Genomic DNA, 26,759 nt, shown 5'->3' on the forward strand with positions numbered 1-26,759 from the left:
ACGCGTCGCATAGTGCCCACAGAGCAGAAGCCGTTTCCTGCACCGTCCGGGTCCTCGGGAAGGACGGGTTTCTTCAGGGTCAGAGCTATCACGGCAGCTTTGTTCAAGTAAAGCTGTAGCAGCGATATGGGGGAGAGGCACACACCCCTGCCTTATCAGTTGGCTGAAAATCTGCTTCCCATCATGGTTTTTTGTGTTTTAGAAATCTGTTGGGTTTTTGTTTTCTTTTGGTTTTGGTTTTTGTTTTTTTTTCCTTTTCTTTTGTTTAAGATGTGCCTTGTGCTAGTCATCCTCTCTTGTCTTCCCGTAAAGAAGGGGACCGCAGAGGAGATCTGACTTTTTTCTGCTCTTGGAAATGGAGCTGTCACCTGTGTGTATTGAAGCTGCATCATGTGTTGGGGTTTTCGCTCTGAGCTCACCTTGGGAGGCACTGTACACATTGGCAAGCGCGGGTCAATGACCAGCTGCTTGATGGAAGAGGCACAGGGAGCGACCAAGGGTTGCGTTTTACGTGTGCTGGGATTACATCAGGGAGACTGGTTGTTCCTTTTCACTAAAACTCTTATCTGGGCTGCATTCCTCCTCCCAATGAATGGGAGGCGATTCGTACGGCAGAGGGACATATCAGACATCTTTGCTGATCATGCAAAGCCCTTTGAATAAATTATTCCATTTTCAGCACAAAACTCTTTTTCTTTATTCTCAGTACTTAAAATGCTTATAAACTTTTTTACAGTTTAGATTGTTATTTTGCATATGTTAAGATTTAAAGCTTTTAGATTATTTTTTGCAAGTAGTGCATGCTGCACTTGGGCTTAGGACCACCTGCCTATTTGTAGTTGCTTGCTTTCTGCTCCGCTGAATAGCCTCTTCAGGGACTGTTTGTCTTCTCTGAATAAAACTCTCACTTTAACCAGTGCGGTGGCATCATTTGTGTATGTCATTAATATGCAATTGGACTAACGTGACTCTACAGCTTATTCTTTGAATAGCTTAGGAGGCTGGCCTTTGCTTTTCAATGAACTCCAAATAAAGACATATGTACTTAGTGCATAAATTATGTACTTCCTTTGTTTCTTTATTTACTGTTTTATGAATTCCAGTAGTTTTTTTCAGTGCAAGTGAACTCTTCTATTCCATTGCTAGCTGTGTGGCATCATTGTCGGGATAGCAATTCTGAGGTGACGTACATCAGTAAATACGTAGAGAATACGCATAGAAGTAAATAAGTCTTAAAAAGCAAAGGTTAAGTTTCAGTCCTGCTCAAAGAAAAAATTGGCATATTGACATCAGTCCAATATGCATAAGTTATGTGTACACACACGGAGATAATGACATAGGGCAAAACTGAGAGTTAATTTGATTTTTGTGACTATTTTGTTTCCAAACCGCTGAAAAGGTTTTGCACAGTTTAAAATTGTAATGAAGTTGCAGCTTTCATTCACACACCTACTTTCTGTGGGCCAAGAGTGTTAATGTGTTTTTCTAAAACTCAGTGGAATGGGAGAGGGGAGTGGCTGTCCTGCAGTACCTTCTCAGGGGGACCTTGTTTAATAATGACAACTGGTCTTCCTGGTTGTTCTCTCCTAAGGAAAGCCAGAGCTGGAAGTTCATATCGCTGTCTCATTGCTCTTAGCCTTTCCTTTTCATTAAGTATTTAGGGCTCTTTCAGATACTACCTCTAGAAACTCTTGAGTGGTCCCATTCAGCTCTTGACACTGCAACACTGTGTTCATACAGTTCATTCATCAGAAGAGCTTTGCCCTTTGCAGACTTGGATCCTCCAGGAATTTCTGTAGGCTACAGATCACAGCCCAGTCACTCATAAGGGGTTTTCCTATATCACTAACTTGTATATAGCTTGGAGCAGTTGCCAATCTGATGACAGGAAAGCCAGGATGGATTGCTCTGTGAGTTAATTCTGTGTTCTGGAGCAGTTCAGTCTTTGACATTTAGTTTATATCACATCTGATTAAGTCAGTTACCCATTTTCATGTACATCTCTCTTTTTTTAAGAAAAAACAAAAAAAAACCAAACCAACAAAACCCTTATAGAAATATTGTTGCCTGAAACAAAGTGACATTCACCTCTGTTGTGAGTTGTGTTGCATCCAGCTCTTAAAACCACAGTCTGTGGAGCTCTTGCTTTCCTAACCTCACGCAGCTAATTCTGGCTGTTTTGCTTGTGTTCTGGTTTTATGCAGACTAATGGCCGATCGGGTGCTTGTGATTGGCAGTGGAGGGAGAGAGCATGCGCTGGCCTGGAAGTTGGCCCAGTCTCCACATGTAAAACATGTGTTTGTTGCTCCAGGAAATGCAGGAACAGCTGACAACGGAAAAATTTCCAATTCAGGTAAAACCAAAAAAATACCATTTTTCAATTTGATAACTCAACCAGTAAGTTGTTTCTGTTCATCGATCTGAAATCACAGCTGTTAATGTGAAAGGTTTGTTATTATTACTATTTTTTAAGCTTTTGGACATGTGAAATAGATCGTATAGATGCAGTTAAGAAGAAAGAAATGTCTGAGTGAACCCTTGTGCAACTACCATTCATTTTATATGATCTCAGTTGTAATATTTAATTCTTTAGGTTTAGGAGCGGAGGATGCAGCCAAAACTCCCATCTGTCTGATGCACGTTCCTCTGGGAATACAGCTGGGGATAGCTGCCGTGGTTCCTGCTTCCCAGCAGCCTTGCAGGGAAGGGGGATGGTGGTTTCTCCTGGTACACACCGCAGTTCAACAGCTGGGTGGTGAACAGCTGAAAAGTGCCTGAAGCAAACGCCAGCACCTAAAGTACTAAATTAACTACTATATTCTCAGAAGTGCATTGAAGCCCTGTGATCCCCACAACCTTTGATGAGAATACTTTCTCACCTGAAATGTTCAACCCTAAAAAACCATTAATTCCTTTGTCTTAGTGACCTTCAGAAGTCAAGGTTATTTTCTGATGTTTCTCTCTTCATACTGACTGCCTGTTTTGAGCTTTTAGCTTAATATATTAAGCTCTGACTGGCTGTAATTGAAACTATTCATAGTTACTCGTTTTGAGAAATCAAGCTTAAGGTATTTCAAATTGAGCATCCAAAATTACATGCTGCATTTAAAAAAAATACAGGTCTAAGGTGCTTGCCTGGAGGCACACAGTGAATCACTACAAAACCAGGGGTAATTACTCAGAGATTCCTGTCTTATGTCCTTTATATAACAGATCCTGAATTAGGTAAATTAAACAACCGACTTAGGTTTCCACTTTAAAACATGTGATAACTTACTGAATTACAGTTAACATAGTATGGCTGTGACCATGGATTATATACATCAGTTTCTGCATTCATATTTGTGTCTGGGTAAAATCTGCTTTTGTTACCATCTCATGTGGAAGCATGAATCCTGTCAGATTCTTGTGCAGCAGGTAATTATCGTATTTAATTCCACTGGAATGCTTAATTACAGGCTGTTTAAATAACTTTGTCCTTAATTTCTTTGACTAGTCACAATATTGTAAGTGTTTTTTTGTTCTATTTGGCCTCTGAGGAAAGGGCCCAAGGAAGAGCCTGACAGGAAAGTCATACGTTTCCCTCTCATCCCAGAAAGTCAAACAAAAATCTTTACCCTTGTGATAAATGGAGTCAATGCCAGTGTGTGTGGCCTGCAGAATGTTATTTCAGTACTTTTTCGCAAGCGGTGTATTTTAGAAACTGCTGTGCTTTTCTCTCACCTTGTTATTCCATAAAAAATACTGCAGCCTCAATATTTGACCATGTGCATGAAAACACTCGAGCCAGGTCTGTGAAAGCTACTGTGTGTACTAAAATCTTTTTTTCTAGACTATGGGCTCACGTGTACTTTGGGAGAGAAATCCTCAGCCAGCCAGGAGGTGGGAAGAATCCAGAATTTGTGAAGAGTTTGACTTATTTGTTTTTTAAGGAAACAGTTTGTCTTACCTGCTTAGGCATTTTAGTCCTACCCCTGGGGTCTAGATTTTAACTCTGGGGAGAAAATGGAAGACAGTTTTACAGAAGCATGTGAGCCCTATTATTATATTGGGTGAGTCTGGGCAACAATGTCTCTGAAACTGCTACCATTGTTTCTGTTTTTTTGGTGTAATCAAGATTTGGCTCTGAAAGTTCATCCTCCCTTCATGGTTCATGAGATTGCCTTTAATTAGCATTGCAACTCTGTTCTCAGATGATTTCTGAAACATAAAGGTGAGCTTAAAACTATAAATAACCTTAAATCCTTCAAACGTTGCCTGTAACTAAGTAAAACAAAGTTTTCATGGTTAATTTGAGTCAGTAATTGTTTCTGACAATAAAGACAGATTTAGGTTGAGTTACTATAAATATAGTTTTATATTCAATTTATATTTAATTAGCAGGGCAATTTTGGTGCCAGAAGCTTACAGAATGGCTTGCTGAATCCAGAGGTAGACATGTGCATGTCTGTGAATGGACTTTAGCATCCCGACACCTCCTTCCATCAAAATTTATCTCCCAGTGTAACTTACACACTTTAAGCTTTAGCTTTGAAAACCTTGGTCCAAGGTCCTTCTGTCTGGTTTGAAAGGAATGTTTAGCTGTCATTTTGAGAAATGAAACACAACTACAAAAATCTTCCCTTTCAGTCTACATCCTGAGGGAAATGATGTTTGGGGGGAAAGTTAAAGCTACGTATTAACAACGTGATTTATTCCTTCCTGTTTGTTACAAGGACATTTCCACACCATGTAAATCTTGTGCCATATTCCCGGTCCATATCACTAGTAGGTCAGACCTGCAGCAAGATAATTTGGGATGAAAAGTGTAATCACCTTACAGGCTCTTTCCTTTCCCTGCTCCCCTTTGCGTGGGTTAATCTCATGAGGAACAAGGGTTGAGCCTCTTCAGCTGCTCACCAGAGCTCCCACTCTCTTCAGGAGGGATCTGCTGTTCTCCAACTGCTTTCACAACAGCCCCATGGGACTGAAAGACAATATTGACCTTTATGTTAATCAGTACTTTAAAGCCAAGTGTGTTATGCTTTTGGTTTTTCTCTCTTGTGAGCCAGAAGTCGGTTGGCACAAATTGCACACGGAAGTCAAAGGCCTTTGCTTCTCCTTACTTATAAATGGTGGTGGAACAAAATAATTGAACTGTTAAATAGGTATCAAGGAGGTAATTTTTATTAGTGTACAGTCTGTTTTTCCCCCCCACTCTACCCAAAAAGGGCAAATCTATAACCAAAATGTAGGGTTTCAGATAGTTGCTTTTATGCCATCTCTTAGGCAGAAATAACTGCTTGTCTGGTGGAAGCAGGCAGTTTAATCATACAGGATGGCAGGAGTGCAGTGGGCACAAAATTGTGTCTGTTTGTCCAGCCTCTCCTTTCTCTCTCGTCAGAGGAAGACATCTTCCCAGAAACTGGCTGGAAGTGACCATCAGTTCCTGGCGTACTTGCCGGTACAGTCACTAACAGGAGATGACAGACAAAAGTTAAAGCAAAGTAATCCAGCTGCAAGGAGGGTCTGTGCTGTGCTGTACCGTGCTCCCTTTGCCAGCTTCCTGCCCTGATGTGTTAATCTCCTCCCCGCAGGGTCAGCCAATCCGCGATACCCACTTGTTTGGCTCTCGTCGGGTTCGTGTTCCCATCCTCTGTAGACCTTGGCTTTATTTATTCTTGATAAAAGCAGTGGAATTGCATTGCCTTTGCGTAAATTTTTTTATCATGAGACTTGTCATTATTGTCTTTCATGAAGCTTTCTCTTTTGTTTACAGAGTTTTTGGCATTCCAGGCATCGTCATATTAAATGTTTGTTTATGGAAAGATAACAGTCATAAAAACCTAAGACCAAATATCCCTACCCATAATTACAGCACCTGCCCTTATCAAATTCAGCCTAATATAAGAAAAAATGTTCTAATTCCCCTTTCTTTCAGTGGGGTCAGTTTAGTGCAGCAATTTTTAACTGGTGCTACAGAGAGAAGGAAAAAAGAAAAGAAAGCAGTTCCAATTCCACCACAAGCCGTTTGCTCCTGTCCCCTCCACCGTGCTGGCGTGAATGCATGTAAAGCTTCATGGTGACTCTAATCAAGGAGGAGACTGGCTGAAAAATATATACTTATTTTTTGCTTGCAAGTTATTTTTCACTTGGATCTTTCACGGTATTTCTTGTGCTGGCAAACAGGATGTTCCCAGAGATGAGACCAGTTTACTGTACGGCAGCGTAGGCAAACCCAAAACTTTTTTCTCACCTTCAAGAGCAAGGTGGATTGACAATGCATGTCAAACCACAGCCTTTGCTTGGGGGTTTGGTGGTGTGTTTTGGTCTAAGCCTTGCGTGTAAGTCTGCATATTAGTGTATGCCTCACTCTTCCAGACTCACAGTGACCTGCCATTCAAGAATGTGAGACCGGTGAAAACGCTGCCTCAGTGTTATGTGATAAATAAGTGTTAAGCAACAGTAATGAATGCAGTCTTACCGCCCTTTTGTATCTTCGACAGCTGTTTCAGTCAGCAATCATGCTGCACTTGCCCAGTTCTGCAGAGATCAGGAGATCAGGCTGGTTGTGGTTGGTCCAGAGGTTCCTCTTGCTGCTGGTAAGAGAAAGCAAGCTAAAAATCATAGCCTTCATAGTTTAGGAAGAAAAGTAAATTTTAGCCCCTGCACCACTCAGCAGTATCTGAGTGTCTTCAACAGGAATGGAAACAGATCCTCCGGGGCAGGTTCCCTGAAATTCAGGGTTGTGCTGTAATGAAAATGAGTTTCTGAAGGGTATTTGTGAGCAGTCTGACAGTTAAAATATCCTTAAATGTTCAGGGTTTTTTTAAGTGCTTGGGATTAGTAAAAGCGGTATCAAAGTGTTCCATATAGGAACCTTAACTAGAGTTTTGATTTTCCTACGGAGTTTTCATTTTTTAAAATAATAAAAATTTGAGACTTGGGAAAAAAAAATAATAAACTTGCTGCTGATTTTTCTGTTTTAATATTTTACGTGATCAACAATTGTTATCTTCAGAAAAGACTAGTGTCAACTTTCTAGCTAAAATTATAATGAAACAAGGGGGCGATTGTCATCTCTTACCAAGTGCAGCAGATCTTCTTAGCCCCAGCTATTTTAGGGTTACCTGCTCCTAATTACAGTGAAGAATGCGTCTAAGGCCCATCTGGTAAAATAGGCACTGGACAGATACATATGGCTTATCATTCCTGACATACTTGTTCCAATGAATCAGTGCATCTGTAGACTTGGACTACCTGACTCCTATAAATCGTCTGGTGATTTATAAAATTTTTTTGTGTTGCCATTTTTAGGAATTGTTGATGACTTGACAGCAGCTGGAGTAAGGTGTTTTGGTCCAACAGCAAAGGCAGCTCAGCTGGAGTCCAGTAAGAGCTTTTCCAAAGCTTTTTTGGATCGTCATGAGATCCCCACTGCGAGATGGAAATCTTTTACTGATCCTAAAGCAGCATGTAGCTTTATTAACAGGTAAAATTCTCATCATTTTAGACATTTTTTTTTTACGGCAATGCACAGCGTGCTAGGTATCCAAAACAAACGATCAGATTTTGCATTGGAGACTTACTCAGCAAATGATTACCTGCTCATCAGAATACCATCCAGGTGACCCAAAAATGATACAACAGTAAATTATTAAAAGGAAAGCAACCTTTCAGAACAGTACTGAAATTTGGTGGTGGAGAAAAAACATGAAGCAGAAATCCTTCACAGGCGTAGCATGACATGAGAAGCCTGGTTTTTATTTGTATGCTATTCAATAAGGTAAAATGGTTGCTATGAAAGCTGATAAATATTTTGATCTTTCAACTATTGAAATGTTCAAAATGCCTACAAAATATATTTGCAATACAGAGTGTTTACTCTTGAATCTCTCTTCTCTGTCTTTGAAGTGCAAACTTCCCTGCTTTAGTTGTAAAAGCTAGTGGCCTGGCAGCTGGCAAAGGAGTAATTGTGGCTTCAAACAAGGAAGAAGCCTGCAAAGCTGTTACTGAAATCATGCAGGTGAGTAGAAATGTCGTGCATTACCTGGAGGAGTTCTCACACAAAATACATTGTTAACCATCTCAGTCTCAAAGATGATTCTTAATTTCTATGTCATAGAAACTTTGCTAAAAGACATCACATCTTTTGCCTGTTATTTGAACATCTATGAAACTCTGTCATATTTATTGCGTGAGGCAGGGTACTCTTTCTAGGCATGGTTCCTGTAGACTAAAGCAAAATAATTCTTAATGAAAACCCATACTTATTTCCTTTTTTTTTTAATATCATTTGAGACTGCTGCAATCAAACAGGTACTACAATGCTGTAATATTATCACTGTGAATGAGCTGGATCTTGACAAGCAACATCAGCTTTAGGACTGCAGTCACATAACACTTACATGTATAGTAAAATTCCAGTGGAATTATTTCAAGTTAAGTATACTTTTAAGTAGGATAATCAAGAAATATACTAGGACCATCAAAATCTGAAAAGGAGCAAAATGAAGGAATTTAATCTGAACATTTAGGAACATAGAGCTGGAAAATAAGACACATACAGCTCAGGTCCTCAGCTGGTGTCAGCAGCACAGCATCTTACAACTCTGGAGCTATGCTGATTACCTGACACACTTGTATTTCAAGAGTCAGAATATATGGTCTGTGCTCACATTTTGTTGTTGTGTGTGTATGTGTACGGTTATTGAATAAATACGTGTCTTAGCATGTGGCCCAATGTCTTAAACAAAAAAGAAGCGTATTAGAGAGTCTTATAGACCCACAAAATTATCTTGTCAGTGTGGGTTGGTTGTTCATAATTGCTTAAACGTGCTGTCAGTATTCAAACATTGCATTGGAATATGAAAATATTGCCCCCTTCCAATGTATTCTATAGAATTGCATTTTCTTATAAAGTAGAAGTTCAGATTATAGGCTTGAAAGTCCTTGCTATTAGTCTCAATATTGTGCGTGCAAACTTCTGAAGGTAGAGCATGAGGAATTGCTCAGTAAGTCGTAAAGATCATCTGCGATTTAAAAATATTCAAGCATAAAATCTTCACTTATTTAAGAATAAACAGGAAAGAGGAGCAAGGATTTTACCATTGCTAATGTACCCAGGGTAGAGAATGGATTAATAGTCTCAAAACTGTGCCGCATTATTCTTACTGTATTAAAAAGATGGTTTCTTGCTGCATTTTGAATATTTTAAAATAACTGAAACAGAGCTGAAGAGGTTTTGTTTTTACTGTAGGATAAGACTTTTGGCACAGCTGGAGAAACTGTTGTTGTTGAAGAACTTCTTGAAGGAGAAGAAGTTTCTGTAAGTGTGCATCTCACTGTAACACTTTGATTATATGTGTTCTAAACTATTTAGGAAACACTATGTAAGTACCTACAGAGGGGATGTGTAGGATTTTATTACTTAAATTAAAAACAGTTAACTATTTATAAAGAAAATTGTATTAATTAAAGACAGCTGTGTTAAGAACCTAACTTCCTGTCTGTTAAAATAATTAAAATTAAATAAAAATAACTTAAATGGTAATCAACTTTTGACACATGGAAAAAAAAAAATCAAACCTTAAAAATTTTGGGCGTCACTGAGCACACAGTTCTATATTATGATTTCTCTCGACAGCAAAGACAGTATAGGATGTCCTTGCCCCTCCATATTGCTGCCTCTTCTCTGCTGTTTGCCTTTGATTCACTTATACTAGTCACCTGTTCATGAAGCTACAATCTAAAGACCTTTTTTCAAAGAAATCAACACCACTGCCTTGCATCTTTTCTGTGTTCTGGTTTGGAGCCCAGTCCCATTTCAATCAGTGCAAGTAACAGGATGGTGAAGTGCAGAGCAAGGCAAGGAGTGGTTGGAAGTGAGGGAGGGTGGAGACTTTCTTTAACCAGCTTTGCTGATGAAGGAAATACGTTGAACTGCATCATGAGGGAGCAGGAAACTCCTTTGGAGCAAGGGAACAATTGACTCCAGACAGGTGCAGGCAGGTTCCACTTTAACCAGTTTCACTGGCAGAGATACTGCAATGTGGAAGTGCACCTGGGGACAAAGGGCCTGGAAGCAAAGGCTGTTGAATATTTTGACAGTGTTGGTTTACTCTGCAGATGTAGAGAGAACATTTCCTTCGTTTTAAGCTGATTCAATTCCTTCATTTTAAAAAGTGTACCTGATTTAATGAGCAGAATGTGAAGGAGAAAAGGAGAATGCGAGCCTAGGTTTTGAGGTGGCAGGGCAACTTGACACCTGCCTCACACGAAGTAGAACAGCCAAGTACCAGCTCAGGTTCCCGAGTCCCAGAGCTGGAATTGACTTACACTGGATGTTGTGAACATTCATCTTGGAGGTGGTGGTATTTATAAAGTAAGCGATCATCCCCAACTGTTGCCAGTCTTTGCATAGTCTGGTTTCCTGCCCGATACGAAGAAATTAGATGCGCAGATATTGGTCATCCGTATTCCTTCCTGATTGGCTTGACCTCTTTGGGAACTAAGGGGTTACCCAGATCTTCATTCTCTGGTGGAAGATATGTAATGCCTTTAATTTGTCCTTAGAATACTAGCAGACTTGCTGTAATATAACACAGTAATATAAACACACAGTTTGAAGGGTTTTTTTCTATAATGACCGACAACAGTCTAGAAAACATACAGCTTGTCTTGCCTGTCAAAGTAATTCACCTTCCACAAATGACTGTATTTTTTAATATTTTGGCATTTTCAGGTTTTGTAGGCGAATCCTTGCTTGTTTTTTAAAATGTTTTTGAGTACTGCTAACAGTAGTGCACACAGTGAACATCGTCATCCAGTTACAGAAGATGCCAGCAGGCTTGTTATTATGAAGATACTGAGGATAAAAGCATCTGCTATATAAGTAATTTATAAATAATTCAAAAATAAATAATTTTATCAACAAGGAAAAGGAAATCTTGAAAGGAATGTAATGCCTTCCTTCCGGAGCAGGGGAGAGGAAGGGGGAGGGAAGAAGTAGCTTCCATCATGGAGTATTTTAATTTTTTTTTTTTTTAACTTTTTGAGTATTTCTTTTCAGCACAACTACTGATGTTATGTTACAATTTTTTATATGTTACATCGAAGGTAGTTTCTGTAGGAAGGTCATACAAAACGAGGCACTGCTTCCAGAGGGAAATGTTTAGAATACTATAGTTTGTTTTATCAGGGAGACAGAATTTATACTCTTAAATATCTTTTCACAACACTGAAAATCAAATATATTTGCACTTTTTGTGCTTCAATTTTAATCATACACTGGAGTTTTAATTATTCTCCTTGTTTTTTAGTGTTTATGTTTCACTGATGGCATCACAATTGCTCCCATGCCTCCAGCCCAGGACCACAAACGATTAATGGATGGAGATGAAGGCCCTAACACTGGAGGGATGGGAGCTTATTCCCCAGCACCTCAGGTAAAGATGTATTGATAAGCAGGTGTTTCGCTACAGCTCTACTACTGAAAGCATGAGTGAATTTTTAGTTCTGCCGTGATGAACAGGAGAGAGCGAGCTGTTGTGGGTGGGAAGAGTTGCCTGAAACAGACATAGTCAAGTCAAGTCCATAACTTAATACATTTGTTTCTCTAAAGAGGAGGATATTTCTACTCAATTTCTTTTATTACAAACGTGGAAGTGTTGTTATTTCTGCAACCTTGGATTTTGATGTGGTTTTTAAAGTGTTATGAAATACCGATCATTAGAAGCAAATGCTTAAAACCACATTTTTATCTTGTGCCGAACTAAGCTAATGGCAAATTTTTCCTGTGGCTTAAGGTAGTTTTGTTTCTGTTTGGCAAGGAATTTCTATTTGCAAAAGGACTGACTGCTTTCTCTTCACCTATGTCACGGCCAGTGATTTTTCGTTTTTTATTTCAAAAAAATATGGGGTTTGTTCCTCTATAAAGCTGTTAATTTTGTTTCTTGAGTAAAATTTGATCATTGATCACTGTGCTTGCCAACTGTGATTTGTCTTTGGGAGGCCTTATCTAAATTCCAGTATGTCTGTGCAAATGGTTTGTTCCAGTGAAGCCAGCAGGATTGCTTGCACATGTAGATCTAAGCATGGAAAAGTGTCTGAGGAAACGCAAGCAGTTGTTTTAATGCTACAGTTTGTTGTCTGAAGGGAGAGGAAAAAACTATTAGCTTTCCATTGTATGAAATGTTTTGGAGTGAGCAGGAGACCATCCAATTGTTCTGCTTGGCTCTTAAAAACACCAGCCGTCACAGTAGGAAAAATCACGCACTCCCTTTTTACAAACGTTGTTTTCTAATCCTGTTTTATCAGATTTCTAAAGATTTACTGCAGAAAATAAGAGATACTGTTCTTCAAAAAACTGTTGATGGCATGAGGAAAGAAGGTGTCCCCTATTTTGGTATGTCCAGAAGTTTGGGCTTTTTAATCATAAGGAGAAAGACTGTTTTTTGTTTGTTTTACTTTGTGCTCTTTATAGGCCTAACTCACACTGTGAGTTAAGGAAGGTAACTTTGATTTATTTGGAGACTGGGTTTGGTATCAGTGGCTTGATTTAGAGTCCATTAAAATCAATGGATATAATTTTGTTAATGGTGGATAATCGTCAAGTAAGGAAGAACAGAAGGGAAGACATTTGAAAATAAGATGCAAAATTGTAACCACAGCTATTTCTGCCTGATTTATTTTTAACATTTCTCAAGTGTTAACATCCTACCTTTAAATGAGCACGGGTAGGATCCTTTTTAACACTATTATGAATACATTTGAAACAAATGACCTGTGCAGTTGCTCATATAATTTTTTCATTCTAGGTGTGCTTTATGCTGGATTAATGCTCACCAAAGATGGACCTAAAGTTCTTGAGTTTAACTGCAGATTTGGTGACCCAGAATGTCAGGTGAGTTGTTTTGTAGGTAGGTACAGTTAGGCATTATGGGAGGAGAAAAGTGTGTTACCATCTACCGTTATTCTTAACTAACTTTTGGGTGAATAATTAGCTAATTGCACTGAGATTTAAAATGTTTGGTTTGTTTATTCAAGACAGAGGTCTTTTATGAAACTGTTCTATTCCAGAGAAGATTTCAGCAGGTTATACTCAAATATGGTCTTTACAAGAGCAAGCGTGAGTGAAACTCAGCACTTTCCTATCTTTTCTGGATGGAGTTGGATTTTTTTTTTACTTTATTAAAGAAGTGAACATTTCTTTTCCCCACTCCCTGTTTACAAGTGGAACAAACCCCTTCATTTCTATTCTTCAGAACAAAGAAGTTTCTTTGGCCTCTACCTTTTCCACTCCATATGTAGCAGTACTTTTACCCGTAGAAATTATCTTCAAGGAAGAGTATTTTTAAAGGTACATAGATTATGCACATTATATATATATATGTGAAAATACAGTATATTAAACATACTTTTTTAATGTTATTTTTACAGTTGCATTAGTATTTTTAAAAGCTCAGTTAGGAAATGCAACAAAGTCTTTAATTTGCTAATCTGTATTTTTGTAGGTAATTCTTCCACTGTTGAAAAGTGACTTGTATGAAGTTATGCAAGCGGTTGTCAATAAAAAGTTGTCTAGTTCCATGCCAGTTTGGTTTGAAGACAGTGCAGCTGTGACAGTGGTCATGGCTAGCGAAGGGTATCCAGGAACATATCCCAAGGGTTTGGAAATAACAGGTAAATATAGCAGGAGAAACTGCAGAAGTTCGATTCCTCTCCTGCCCTGTCTCCATTCTCTTTTTGCAAGATGAAGGTGAATCAGCGTAACTGAGATTTGTAGAAACTGTAGGTCTTGTGGTTACGGGTCAGGAAGAGACAACTGAATTTTCACACATCAGAGTTTATTGGTAATGCACTCGCCACATTTTCAGTTCTCTGCGCTATATTGTTAAGTTCTGTAGCGTTTCTTTAACATGTGTTACAGTAAAGTAGTTCTGGGCTGGTCACTGATTCTTACGTAATGTTGATGCTGATATGTTTTGTGGTGTCTGTGTCAGTGAAGTACAAAATCCAATGGAGTTAGATGTTGTATGCAGATGTTTCAGCTAAATACCTCTTTCTGTGTCTCTGAGCATACAAGTAGCAGACTTGTCTCTCCTCAAAACGTTGTTTTTACGAATTCATTCCTATTTCCCAGCATGATCACACTGGCTTTGATTGTGGTTTCTAGACACAGTCAACAAGTGCTGAATATCTATTATTTTGTAATTTAATAGAGAATATTCTAATCAATTGATTGTTCTGCACTTATTTTCTTAAACAATGAACACAGGACTTTCTAAGGCAAAGCAACTGGGATTGGAGGTGTTCCATGCAGGCACAGCCCTGAAGGATGGCAAAGTGGTGACTAGTGGAGGAAGAGTCCTTACAGTAACTGCTATTAAAGATGATCTAACAACGGCCCTGCAAGAAGCCAACAAGGGAGTAGCAGCCATACACTTCAAGGGTGCCATTTATAGAAAGGACATTGGTTATCGGGCTATAGCTTTCCTGAGGCAATCCAGGTAGATATTTGAAATACTTGAAATGGAACTAACTGGTGTAAAAGGGACTTAAAGACATCACGAGTTTACATTAATAAACTGATGTTGATATTATGTGTAACACTAGGCAAGTTTTAACTACCATTCTTGTAAGCAATCCAAGCAAGGCCAGCCAAGGAAGGAACAGGATTTTGATGGGTCTCTCATCCATGTTCTTATTCTCCCAAGTCTGAGTTAAACTACAGTGACAAGCATATAGGAATAACTTGTGCTGTTGCTGTTTTATCTGTTTTAGGGAAGGTGAACTTCTGGTTCTTGGGCTTTAAACCACAGCTTTTGCTCTAGATTTGTATTGTCCATAAGTCTAATACTAATACCATGAAATGTATACATGAACAAAGTTTGAGCTACTTTATTGGTTCATTTTAGAGCTTTTTGAAATGGTTAAAATGGTCATGAAACACCTACCTTGTTGGGATACGTATTTTAATGGAATAGCTGGCTAACAATGCGGGTAGGGTTTTTTGCTCCTTTTTATTATTATTCCTTTTAGTTTCACAGTATTTGGTTTAACAGTCTTGAGATTATATGGGTGTGTTTGGTTGGTTTTTTTTAAAGCAGTGTATCCTACTATCTTTCTAATGTTACTGAGATCTTCTTGCAGGTTTTTAGACTAATTTTTACCATGTGGAAGCTTATCTGCTTTCCTATGCTCCAATCAGCTCAAAACATACCTTTTGATAGTAGGTTATTTTGTAGTCTGTGAAGCATATTGGGAAGAGTTCCATTTTTGCTGACAGTGTATACTGATTAGTATATTGTAAAATTATGATCAATAAACTTGCCAAATGAACAAGGGCGTTCGTATTTAGTCTTATTTTTCTCTCAAGTTCTGTGCATCTTTCGAGAAACATATGTGAAAATGTGTAATTGGCATTTGTATTGCAGTAGAAAAAAAATGAGGTCAGCCTGTGAGGCAAGAGAAGAAGGTACTTTAATGAACAGTTCTCTAAAACATTGAGTTCATGGGCTGTAGCCAGCGAGTTTCTTGACTGGAGTGCCTGTGTGCTGGGAGGATCCCTAGCTTATGAAGGAGACTCCTGGGAACAGTTCACAGTCAGCGCCTGTTTAACTGTCCTTGCGTCTGCATCGACTTTTGCCCAGAAATTGGAAGAACACACAGTCAGGCACGTTTCACTTTGGACTCTGTGTTGCACACAGTTAAGGAAAGGAGATGATTGGCTCTGTAAAGTTGAGGACACACCTCCTTTTGGCAGCTTTGCTGGATTAAGTCCTATCCATTTCACCCTGTGAAAATATCCAGACTATTTATTTAATAAAAAAATATTTAAGAAATTTTAAAGAATTAAAGATTCATTTAAAAAATCAAAGTAGATGCCATACTTTTACAAATAAGGCGAAAATATGGTGAATATTTTATCATGTTCAGACTGAAAGGGCCTGACATTGGTCACTTGTTACTGGAGGCCAGTATTTCCTTGAGTCTTACGCACTGAACAGTTGCTTCTTATAATTATTTTCCTCTTGCAAATTTTTGGGCAGCGATATAATGTGAGTGCAGATACATTTGTATTTTCCTAGTAGCACCACTCTTTGGCCAGTTGTTTTGTTGTATTTGTCCTTGTTAATCAACAGTGTGTTTCGCCTTTAGAATTTAAACTTAAAACTGAATCACTTCGATAAGAGCTAAAATAGGTATGAACCTAAAACAGGGATGCCCCAGGTAGCCTGGTTCATGCCACTGACAGCACAGAAATAACAATTGCTTAACTGGAGGGAGATACATTTGGTATAACTAGTAATTAAAAGTCATTAAACTCACTCTCTCCAAAATGAAAAGGTCCTTCTGTGAATATGGGATGGTACTTACTGTCCCCAGATAGTTGTATGGACAGACAAGTTTCCTACACCGGTTTGTACTAAGTGTGTTTCTCTGTTACAGGGCTGTAAATAAAAAAAAAACACCTGCAGCTTATGGACCTTTTTTTTCTAGATTGCTAAAATGGACCTTAGGAACCTGACGTCTTTTTAAATAAACTTTAAAATACATACTTTAATAGAAAGTCCATTTAAGTAAGAGAAATTGTTGCTGGTTTTGTGGTGGTGTCATTCCTGGTGATAAGGAGAGGCAACCTTTAAGCTACAGTTGTAAAACTCTCAAGTGTCATCGAGGACTATTGATTTATGTGGTACTTCTGTTTTGAAAAGCTAACTTGAGCTTGATCCTGCATGGTGCTGAGGTGTTCTGACTTAGCCGTGCAGTTTTGTATCTGTTTTTGTCTGAGCATAGGAACTATACAATGTGACACCTCAATATCTGGACCAGGCATTCAAACCTTGCAAAATCAGATCCATTATTCCACCTATTTTACCTTGTTGGTGTTTTTGTTTGTTTGTTTGCTTCATTTTTATTGTGGTATTTGATGGGATAGCATATGATACTGATGCTCTGATGCTGTCTTCAAAATGTCTGGAGCTATTTCAATACTGCTTATTTGCACCACTCTGTGGTGCAAATCCATGAAGTTTTCTTTCTTTGGTATAATACTGCCTATCTTCAGGTATATGTCTGAGGTCAGGTTCCAAACAGCAAAAAGATTAACCTTTGAGCCATTGAACCTGCCTGAAATGAGTACTGCAATACTTAGAAATCACTTTATATGAGCAAAGATACTGTACAAGCGGGAAAATAGTGATACTTGACAGTAGAATAGGATTCTGAATGATTAATCCCCTTAGTGATACAATGATGTAAAGAAGTAAATATTATTTTAAAATACATGTTTCTGCATTTAGTGATCAGTTGCCGTAACTATTTTTTTTTAATGTTCTTTCAGAGGCCTGACTTACAAAAACAGTGGAGTAGACATTGCAGCAGGGAATACTTTGGTTCAGAAAATTAAACCCCTAGCTGCAGCCACATCGAGGTCAGGTAAGATTTGTACCTTCTATTCCGGTTTCAGTCAGTTCATGGCAATGAGGCTTATCATTTGATCTTGGTCTTGATCCAAAAGCTTGTATTTGGGTTTTCTGTGTGTTTCTAGATTACACAAGAAATATCTGTGGTAAGCAAATGCCTGTGATTTCTTTAAAACATACTTCCTTAAATTTACAGATGTCCTTTCCAAATTGGCTCTAAACTGTATCTCCTGAACGTCATGAATGTTAGAGAACACAGTTCAGCACTCTAAAAGGATAAATGCAAGCAAAAATCCTACCATTTACTGCTATTTTTGATTACATGGATTATTATGTCTTGCACAGTGAACTACACAATTTTTGTAGATGAATGTTTAGAAAGATACACAAGGTGTAGAATGCCTCAGAGATGCTATCTATTACTTGAGAAAGATGTGGAAGACACCCCTTTTGCTTGGTTAAAACTGAATCAATTCATCCTTTTTTTTTGTTGTGATCTCAGGCACATCTTGCTCTAGCAAGTCCTTGTAATTCTTTTGGTAGATTTAAAGTATCATTCATTTACGAAATAACACTTTTACTTCGTATTAACTGAGAACCTTCAAATAACATCAGGTGTACATAGAGAGAAAAACACAGATACATACACACACGCTAGTACAACCAGTAATTTCTTAGCATTCAAAGTATTTTCTAATGATGTTTGTTTCACTCTAAGGATTCAACCTATTTTAGTTTTAAGGTTACCTTACTTACCTATCACAACCAGTCTTAGGAACAAGGAGTCTTAATATACTATGAGTACCAGTATTAACAAAGAGATAAGAAATTTCAGTTGGAAAATGCCTAGTTATCATCTTTCCCCAGTGGGCTTCGATCTGTTACCGCAGTTCCTTTTCTGTTTTTCAGAAAAATACTAAGTGAAAGGGTGAAATAGATCAGTCGCAGTAATTATTGAACGTTCAGTCACAAAGTTTTGGGTTTTCAGCCAGCAGTAATAATGAAGAAAAAAGACAAAGCAAATGTAAGAAGATCAGGAGCTCCGGTGCCTCTGTGAAGAGGCTCTAAATGTCAGAGAAAAGTTTCCTCGTGACAAAGCAAAGTCAGGTTGACAAACATTGGAGAGAATTTGTGTTGGAGGTCCTGGAGGAACCCATGAAAGTAAAAATTTACTATTTTCTCCTGTTTTCTGGCTGGCAGGCTGCAATGCGGAACTTGGAGGATTTGCTGGCCTCTTTGATTTGAAAGCAGCTGGTTATGAAGATCCTATCTTGGTATCTGGAACCGATGGCGTTGGCACAAAACTCAAGGTAATGTGAAAATCCGTGTAAAGGAAGGAAAATAGCACAGAAGGGAAAATGTTTTAGCAGAAAATATCAGCTGTCTTTTAAAAATACCTATTCGTCTTTCTAGAAAGGGAATAAAAAATAAAATTGCCCTCCTTCAGGCAAAAGAATTAAATATACGTAAATAGCCATACTTGAAAATATGCTTAAAATAACTTGGTTTTAATACTAAGTATGTAATCAGGGACTCCATCTGATTAAAGTAGAATCTCCACCCTCAAAACGATTACTCATGCAGAAAAACATTTAATTATACGTTTGCTATTGTGTTTACGCAAACTGCAATAAAACCCTTTCCAGTTCAGTCCCCTTCTGTAAAGTGCCTTTTGTACGTGCCAATTAAGAAAGTAACAATTCCTGAAAGAAAATGTTGGGAGAAGGCTCACAGAGATGGTAATAAATGAAGCTGCTCCTCAAAAAGTGTCTAGAGGAGCAGCGTGATTTCGATCCCCTTCCATTGCAGACTCTCCGCTTGCGTTTCAGTCTCTCAAAGCTGACCGACGGGTTCTCTCGCTGTGTTTTGCAGATCGCACAAGTGTGTAAGAAACACGACACCATAGGTCAGGACCTGGTTGCCATGTGTGTCAATGACATCCTGGCTCAAGGAGCGGAGCCCCTCTTCTTCCTTGACTATTTTGCCTGTGGCAAACTTGATGTTGAAGTGGCTCAGGGTGTCATTGCAGGAATAGCTGAAGCTTGCAAAAAAGCTGGATGTGCTCTTTTGGGTATGAACACTCTTCTTTGAACGATATGAAAAATCTTATGCGATGTCTTTATAATTGGTCTTAACGTGTTTGTTTTCCTACTCTGTTGAAGAATCTTAGAGGAGTGAAAAAAACCCCAAAGTCTCACGTGTCTTTGCTTTCAGAGAACATAATCTCTACCCACTGGCAGGAGACAGTACTCTGCAAATGTTGCTAATAGCTCAGGAAGTTGCATATGAATTTTCTTATCTGTATCTTTTCATTTAACTTTGCAACTATAACAGCTACCTAGAAGACTAACAATTCATGTATTTTAATTCTTTGTATTTTTCAAGTAAATTTTAAAACATGATGGATAGGTTTGTTCATTTTTATCCTTTATCCTAAAGGAAATCCTCAAGTTTTCCTTTAGAAATAAGATTTATACGTGTTGTTATGCATGTACATGTCCCTGTGTGCATACATATTATTCTTTGAACCTCTTGGCTGATTTTAACCAAATTTGAGAGGAAAGGTAGAGACAGAGCACTGGAACAGGCTGCCCACAGAGGCTGTGGAGTCTCCTTCTCTGGAGGCATTCAAAACCCACCTGGACGCGTTCCTGGGTGACCTGCTCTAGGTGGTGCTGCTCTGGCAGAGGGGCTGGACTAGATGATCTCCAGAGGTCCCTTCCAACCCCCACCATTCTGTGATTCTGTGTGATTGTGTTCCCACAAGCTTCATAAAACTAGAAAGCCCAAGAATGTCCTTATGAATGCAACAAATGCTTCATCCGGAGCTCACTGAAGACACAGAAGTTAACCACAAGACAGAAACAAAAAAGAAACCAGGTTTCACTAGTTACAAAACTAATAGCAAAATTGTCTGCTGAAGGCTTGCAGAAGATTTATTTCACCAAGATGAGCATATTCCAAGATGTTAAGACTCAAATTTAATCACTTTCCTTTTCAGCCCTATAATACGAGTACATAATACATTTTACTAACAAATTATGTATGTATTCTGGTATACATTAATCTAGTTATCCATGAAAAGGATACAATATTTCACTTCTCAAATCTTAAAAAATACAGCTTTAACACTGTTCAAATCAAAAATATTTCTAGGTCAGTGAAAAATACATTCTTTTGTATAAGTTTTTAGTTTATAAAAGGACTACAACACAGGGTTAAATTTTAAAGCCATGAAGCCCAGAAAGTTCCATTTCCTCACATATGGTTTTTGTTTTTCCTTCTTTTTTTTTTTTTTTTTAATAAAAACAGACATGGAGAATTACCATGTTTTTTCAAAAAAGACCAAAAGAGACTAAAAATGACAGTTCAAGTGTCTTACTTTAGGTACCACTTTATAGTTGATAACACAGTAATTCTGTCCTTTCTTCCAGTTCTTTAAGGAAGTTAGTAAAAAGTCTTTTCTGAGAGGGAGTGTGTCATTTTGAGGCAGTTTACAAGCTTTGAACAAGAGGCTATTTATGATCTGGTTTAATTTTTTTCTGCATGAACTGTCAGTCTGCTTTTTATTTGTCTTAAGGTGTTCTCTCAGTTTATCAAATATAATCAAACCATTCATACTTCAGCATAAGTATATGTTATGTGAAATCTTGCCATGAAATTGCTTACTGAAATTTCAAGATTTTACTTCCAATTGGAATACTTTAAAACTACAAAGGGCTTTGGATGTTGTAAATTAATTACCAGAGATTAATTTCTCAAAATTGTAAATAGGTTAGCAGATACCTTTTTATGCTAATATAAAAATGAGTCCAAACTCATAAATAAAACAACCATGATTTGTTCTCCAAATTTCTGGCATGCTCAGAAAAGAAGGGACAGAGATGTTGCAGTAAGTCTGAACCTAAGGAGGAAATGCTTTTCTGTAGCCTGGAATATCGAAATAAATTTCAGTTTGGGCTCCAGCTTCACACATTCATTTCACTGTGCATATACATAGCATGTAGGTCTGTCTTTGTATAGTATCGTCTCATAAAAGTCTTGTTTGAATCATGTTCCTAAATTCCTACCTTGCCTATCTTCAATAGCTGAATATTTAGCTCAACCACCTTAAGCTCATCACACCATTTGATAGCCTGGTACTAAAGGGCTTATCTACAGGCTTGGTTTTGCACAAACATTATTAAGTACAAATTTAAACAGGTGTATCTAAGCAAGTGAATTCTGATTTTAAAGTTAGTTATAGCAATGTAATGTAGAAACCTAGAAAATCGTAGAATCACAGAATGGCTTGGGCTGGAAGGGACCTTAAAGACCATCTCGTTCCAACCCCCTGCTGTGGGCAGGGACACCTCCCACCAGACCAGGTTGCTCCAAGCCCCATCCAGCCTGGCCTTGAACACTGCCAGGGAGGGGGCAGCCACAGCTTCTCTGGCCAACCTCTTCCAGTGCCTCACCGCCCTCACAGGAAAGAATTTCTTCCTTACATCTAATCTAAATCTCCCCTCTTTCAGTTTGAAACTGTCCTATCACCACACTCCCTGATCAAGAGTCCCTCTCCACCTTTCCTGTAGGCCCACTTTAGGTACTGAAAGGCTGCTAGAAAGTCTCTCCAGAGCCTGCTCTTCTCCAGGCTGAACCACCCCAACTCTCTCAGCCTGTCCTCACAGAGGAGGTGCTCCAGCCCCCTGGTCATCTTCGTGACCCTCCTCTGGACCCACTCGAGCAGGTCCATGTCTGTCTTGTGCTGAGGGCCCCAGAGCTGGACACAGAACTGCAGGTGGGGTCTCAGGAGAGTGGAGCAGAGGGGGAGAATCACCTCCCTCGACCTGCTGGCCAGGTTCTCTTGATGCAGCCCAGGATGCGATTGGCTTTGTGGGCCACAAGCGCACATTGCTGGATCATATTCAGTTTTTCATCCACCAGCACCCCAAGTCCTTCTCCCCTGGGCTGCTCTCAATCCACTCATCACCCACTCTGTATTTGTGCTTGGGATTGTCCCGACCCAGGTTACAGGACTTAGGAAAAGCTTCTAGAGAATCTAGAAAGTCTAGGAAAAGGTTCCAGAGAATCTCGTATTGAGCAGTGTCAAGCACTAAGCACAAGATCAGCTTCCACCATTGCTCGGGTAGATTTGGAGAGCCTTCAGGGGCACCTCCTGGAAACAGAAGTTTGTCCTGAGAATGAAACCTGCTGAGTGCGAAAGAAAAACAAGACAGTACTGGTCAGCGTATTGGGCAGAGGGAGGTCATAATATGATGGCAACTTAATCATTATCAAGCTGTTTTCTTGTAGACATTGTGACCAGCAGAGGGGTTGGAAGGTGAATAATGAGGTGGCTGTGAGGATAGTGGGGGAGAGTTTCTCCCCAGTATGAGGGGATAGCGTGAAGATGCCTGTTTGGAAAACTTTGGAGCGAGCAGTAAATGCTCATTTCATGTATCAAACACAGCAAGTTCCCCACTCTAGACTGAATGAGCCATGACAGGCAGAGGGGAGCCAGTGCTGGTATGTATAGAGAGAGAATGCTGTCTGAGCAGTGCTGTGCATCTCTGTGTGAGCTAGGAAAATCACCTTTTCAGACTGCACGCTGAATGAGGTCAGCCAGATAAAAGATGGTTTTCAGGACAACGCAAGAGGATGTCCTAATAGTCAGGACATAAGATAATAGCCTAGACCACAGTTCATGTGCGCGGATGGGTAGGAAAGGCCCTCTTTAGAGGTGTTCTCCCAAAACAGTCTATAAACCTCAGATGTTCAGAGTTGGTGTGATAATGATGGCCAGGTTGTGGGCAGGAGTGGCAGGCAGGATAGCGCTATGCACAAAATCTTGATGAAGGCAAGTGAGACTAATAGCTATGTTGTTCCTTTGATGTCCTTATATGAATTTCTTGTATCTTGTAGGTTTTTCATAGAGAATATTAATCCTGGCAGAAATTTGGAAATACGAAGCACTAAATATATTCTTTGATTTTAAAATGTGAATGCACAGCAGTTTGGTACTGCTTGTCAGAGTGAGGGAGGAAATGTTCTTTCCCAATTTGCTATCGCTTGTTCAATTGAAGGGCCTGTGACAAACATGCTTTTAATTATTTTTAATGTTTGTTTATCTAATTAAAAACCCTAGTCTGTTAATGCCTTACGAGTTTAAAACTGTGAAAAATTGCTTGCCTGCTGGTTCCGTTGGTTTTCCAACACCTCCTTTCTCTTTTTCTATTGTTCCCACAGGAGGAGAAACTGCTGAAATGCCAGGCATGTATCCACCCGGAGAGTATGACCTGGCTGGCTTTGCTGTTGGTGCAGTGGAGCGAGGACAGATGCTGCCTCAGCTGGAGAGAATTGCTGATGGAGATGTGGTTATTGGAGTAGCTTCTTCTGGGGTTCACAGCAATGGGTACAGCCTTGTAAGGAAGATTGTGGAAAAGTCATCGTTCGATTTCTCTTCTCCAGTTGGTGTCTCCGGTGATCAGACATTAGGTACCACTTGTAATGCAGTTTCTTGCATTATAGCTTGAACTTCTGAACAGGCAAATGTCACACAATTGTTTTGCCTGTGCCTTTGCTTTTTGTAACTTTTCTAAGGGGCTAAAAAAATAATTCCGTTCTTTAACATGTTCTGATCTTCTTTTTTCCTGTGAATCATTTATGCAGGAAAGAAATTAAGGGAGAGAGATGAATAACTAATTGTATGCTTAAAAAGGTAGAACGTTGTGCCCTTCTCTGTAGTACAATGCTCATTAGTATCCAGAAAATTAGTATTTTGAGATTTCCTCAATTTTATATTGATTAACATTTCTTTCTGTGCTGTAAATGTCTTCTTTTATCCCCTTTCATCTACAGGAGATCTCTTGTTAACCCCAACTAAAATCTACAGTAAGACCCTGCTGCCTGTCCTTCGCTCAGGCCATGTGAAAGCCTATGCCCACATCACTGGAGGGGGCTTGCTGGAAAACATCCCAAGAGTTCTCCCAGAGTCCTTTGGTGTCGTTTTAGGTGAGATAGAAAGAAAAGCTATGGAAACATCCTCATGTTAATATGGATCGGTGTGGAAGCCTGTGTACATGGAGCCGTGTCAGCTGACTTGGGCTGCAAGAGCTAGACTTGCCTGCCCAGAAATGTTTGCTTTTTTCTTCGTTGTTGCTGAATTTCTCCTTGTGCCGGAACCACAGCCAGTCAAAACATTTTGTAGTCTTAAGACTGTTACCCATTGACTTCACTTCCCCTGACGGTGTTTTGGATTGGATTTTTTTTAGGAAACTCTGTCCATACTTGCAAAAATAAAACAACTTTAAAAGCAATCCAAAGTGTCACCGTTTGCAATAACCTACAAAATTGTTGCTAATTAAATGATACTCACGAAGTCTTCAGTTAGCATTCAGATATGGTTACTAGCTCAAGTCTATCTCATGCTATTTGACATACCTTAATTAATCCTCCCCACAATCTCATCAGGTATGCTAGAAAGAGTATTTTACTTGTGGAGAAAGTGTAATATGGAAAGGTAAATGACTTACCACAGGTTATGCCATGTTCATTGGGTTGTAGAATAAAATAAAAGAACTACTATTGAGTTTTGCTCTCCGGAACTGCATGTAAGTAATACTTCCACTTGTCCACAGTGGACCCTAATATATATAAATGGGTATAATACCATTTTAAAGATAACAAGACAAGAAAGAAACTTACTGTCTTTGGAGTTCCTTTACAGTGGCTTGTCCAGAAGCATTTCTCATGCTACTGTAAATCACCCTTACCTTGTTGGAATTGGGGGCAGTGTGAGACACATGTGTCAGTTTTTAAGGCTATTGTTCTGGTACAAGAGTTTCTCTAGAAGCAGAGTTGTCACCTTCAAGCAGAGGATTTTCCAAAGACTGCCTCGGAGCCCATTTTGAATTACTGATTAACAGATTGCAGTGGAGCAATATGATTAATTTCCTTCCAGAGTGACACTTCTTTCTGCCCCCAAGTCTTGTTCAGTAAGGAAGGAAAAAACATCCTGTTTCCATGCATGCAAGGCAATTTCATTTAAGCTGATACTGCTGTGGGACTTTGTTTATGCGTTCCAGCCAGATTTTGCCTCTTAATATCTAATAATTTTAGCATTTGTCCATTGGTAGTGATTTCCACTCTTCATTTGTATTTTTCAATTCTCTTCAGATGCTCTTACCTGGAAGATTCCTGAAATCTTTTGCTGGCTCCATAAAGAAGGGAACCTCTCTGAGGAGGAAATGACTCGGACATTTAATTGTGGGATCGGTGCTGTCTTGGTAGTTCAGAAGGAGCTGGCTCAGCAGGTCCTCAAGGACATACAGAGACACGAGGCAGCCTGGCTGATTGGGAAAGTTGTTGCCCTACAAAAAGGTTATTAAATTTTTATTTTCCTTAAAGAAATTTTCCTTAAACTCCTTAGCTGGTGAGTCTCCATGGAGGTTGGCTGAAAATCTCTTCACTGACACCTCCATGGCTTTTTTGCACAGGGTATTAAAATGATAGTCCTCACGACTTCAGTCTGAGTCCGTCGAACATGTGCTTAGCAATGTCAGATGTCACCAGAACTATAAATAAATAATGAGAAGTAAAGCAGTGCCATTGATCTCTTGTCATGGATACTTTTCTCCTCTGTCTGTGTCTCCCTTTATTCACATGTTGTTTTGTTGTTGTTTTTTTTTTTTTCTTGTACATGTTCAGGCTCTGCCTGTGTTAAAGTCCATAATCTGCTTCGAGCCTTGCAAGCAAATAGGTCACTGTCTTTGCGCAGCCATATCCAAGGGAAAATCCAAACAAACAAAGTGAAGGTTGCTGTCCTTATCTCTGGATCGGGTGAGAGTTATATTCTTTACTACAGTGTAAAACAGGCTATTGAAAAAGGAACTTCAGCTCAGATTTAAAATCTCTCCATGTGATTCTCCATGGAGGCTCTGATAGGCTTCTAACAGGCTTTCAGTAACAGGCAGAATAGATTTTGACCTTGGATTAATTTCAGTCACAAACAGAATAATCTTTAACCTCTGCTGCAAACTGACTATGAATCGCATCTGCGTTCATTTTATCTACAAATTTCTGCAAGTCTTCAGACTCAAGCAGCCACTGTGCTGCACTGCAGGGGCAGCAGCATTATTTCACAAATAGATCAGAATTTCCTCTTGCCATACAGGGTTTCCCATATTCTCACTTGCTAAGAAGTAGACTGTCATTCCAATTCCTTAAATGACAGTTTACAAATTTAATTGCTAGTAAAAGCCCTGTAGCCTCCAGCTGTCAAATACAGTTCCCAGTAAGATCAATTAAAAAAGGATTATTGTTAACGTCACTGTTTTTTGGATTGGGTCTCCGCCACATTGCTGCTTATTT

The 26,759-nt window shown here is 39.1% G+C and overlaps 1 protein-coding gene across 1 annotated transcript in view; it reads left to right on the forward strand.

The window, feature by feature from the left end:
• Positions 1–2,208: 2,208 nt before the first annotated feature.
• The window catches only part of GART (phosphoribosylglycinamide formyltransferase, phosphoribosylglycinamide synthetase, phosphoribosylaminoimidazole synthetase), a 31,013-nt gene continuing 6,462 nt past the window's right edge, over positions 2,209–26,759 (forward strand). Inside the window, exons 1-17 of the mRNA XM_009954117.2 lie at positions 2,209–2,353; positions 6,486–6,581; positions 7,297–7,471; positions 7,894–8,005; positions 9,239–9,307; positions 11,301–11,426; positions 12,298–12,385; positions 12,798–12,883; positions 13,494–13,662; positions 14,258–14,489; positions 17,327–17,421; positions 18,609–18,718; positions 19,281–19,479; positions 23,637–23,885; positions 24,249–24,401; positions 25,566–25,769; positions 26,097–26,228. Coding sequence (XP_009952419.1) covers positions 2,209–2,353; positions 6,486–6,581; positions 7,297–7,471; positions 7,894–8,005; positions 9,239–9,307; positions 11,301–11,426; positions 12,298–12,385; positions 12,798–12,883; positions 13,494–13,662; positions 14,258–14,489; positions 17,327–17,421; positions 18,609–18,718; positions 19,281–19,479; positions 23,637–23,885; positions 24,249–24,401; positions 25,566–25,769; positions 26,097–26,228 — 2,440 coding nt within the window. The remainder of the gene's footprint in view (positions 2,354–6,485; positions 6,582–7,296; positions 7,472–7,893; positions 8,006–9,238; positions 9,308–11,300; positions 11,427–12,297; positions 12,386–12,797; positions 12,884–13,493; positions 13,663–14,257; positions 14,490–17,326; positions 17,422–18,608; positions 18,719–19,280; positions 19,480–23,636; positions 23,886–24,248; positions 24,402–25,565; positions 25,770–26,096; positions 26,229–26,759) is intronic.

The sequence above is a fragment of the Leptosomus discolor genome, chromosome 1 (assembly GCF_034619465.1).
Source record: "Leptosomus discolor isolate bLepDis1 chromosome 1, bLepDis1.hap2, whole genome shotgun sequence".
NCBI lineage: Eukaryota > Metazoa > Chordata > Aves > Leptosomiformes > Leptosomidae > Leptosomus > Leptosomus discolor.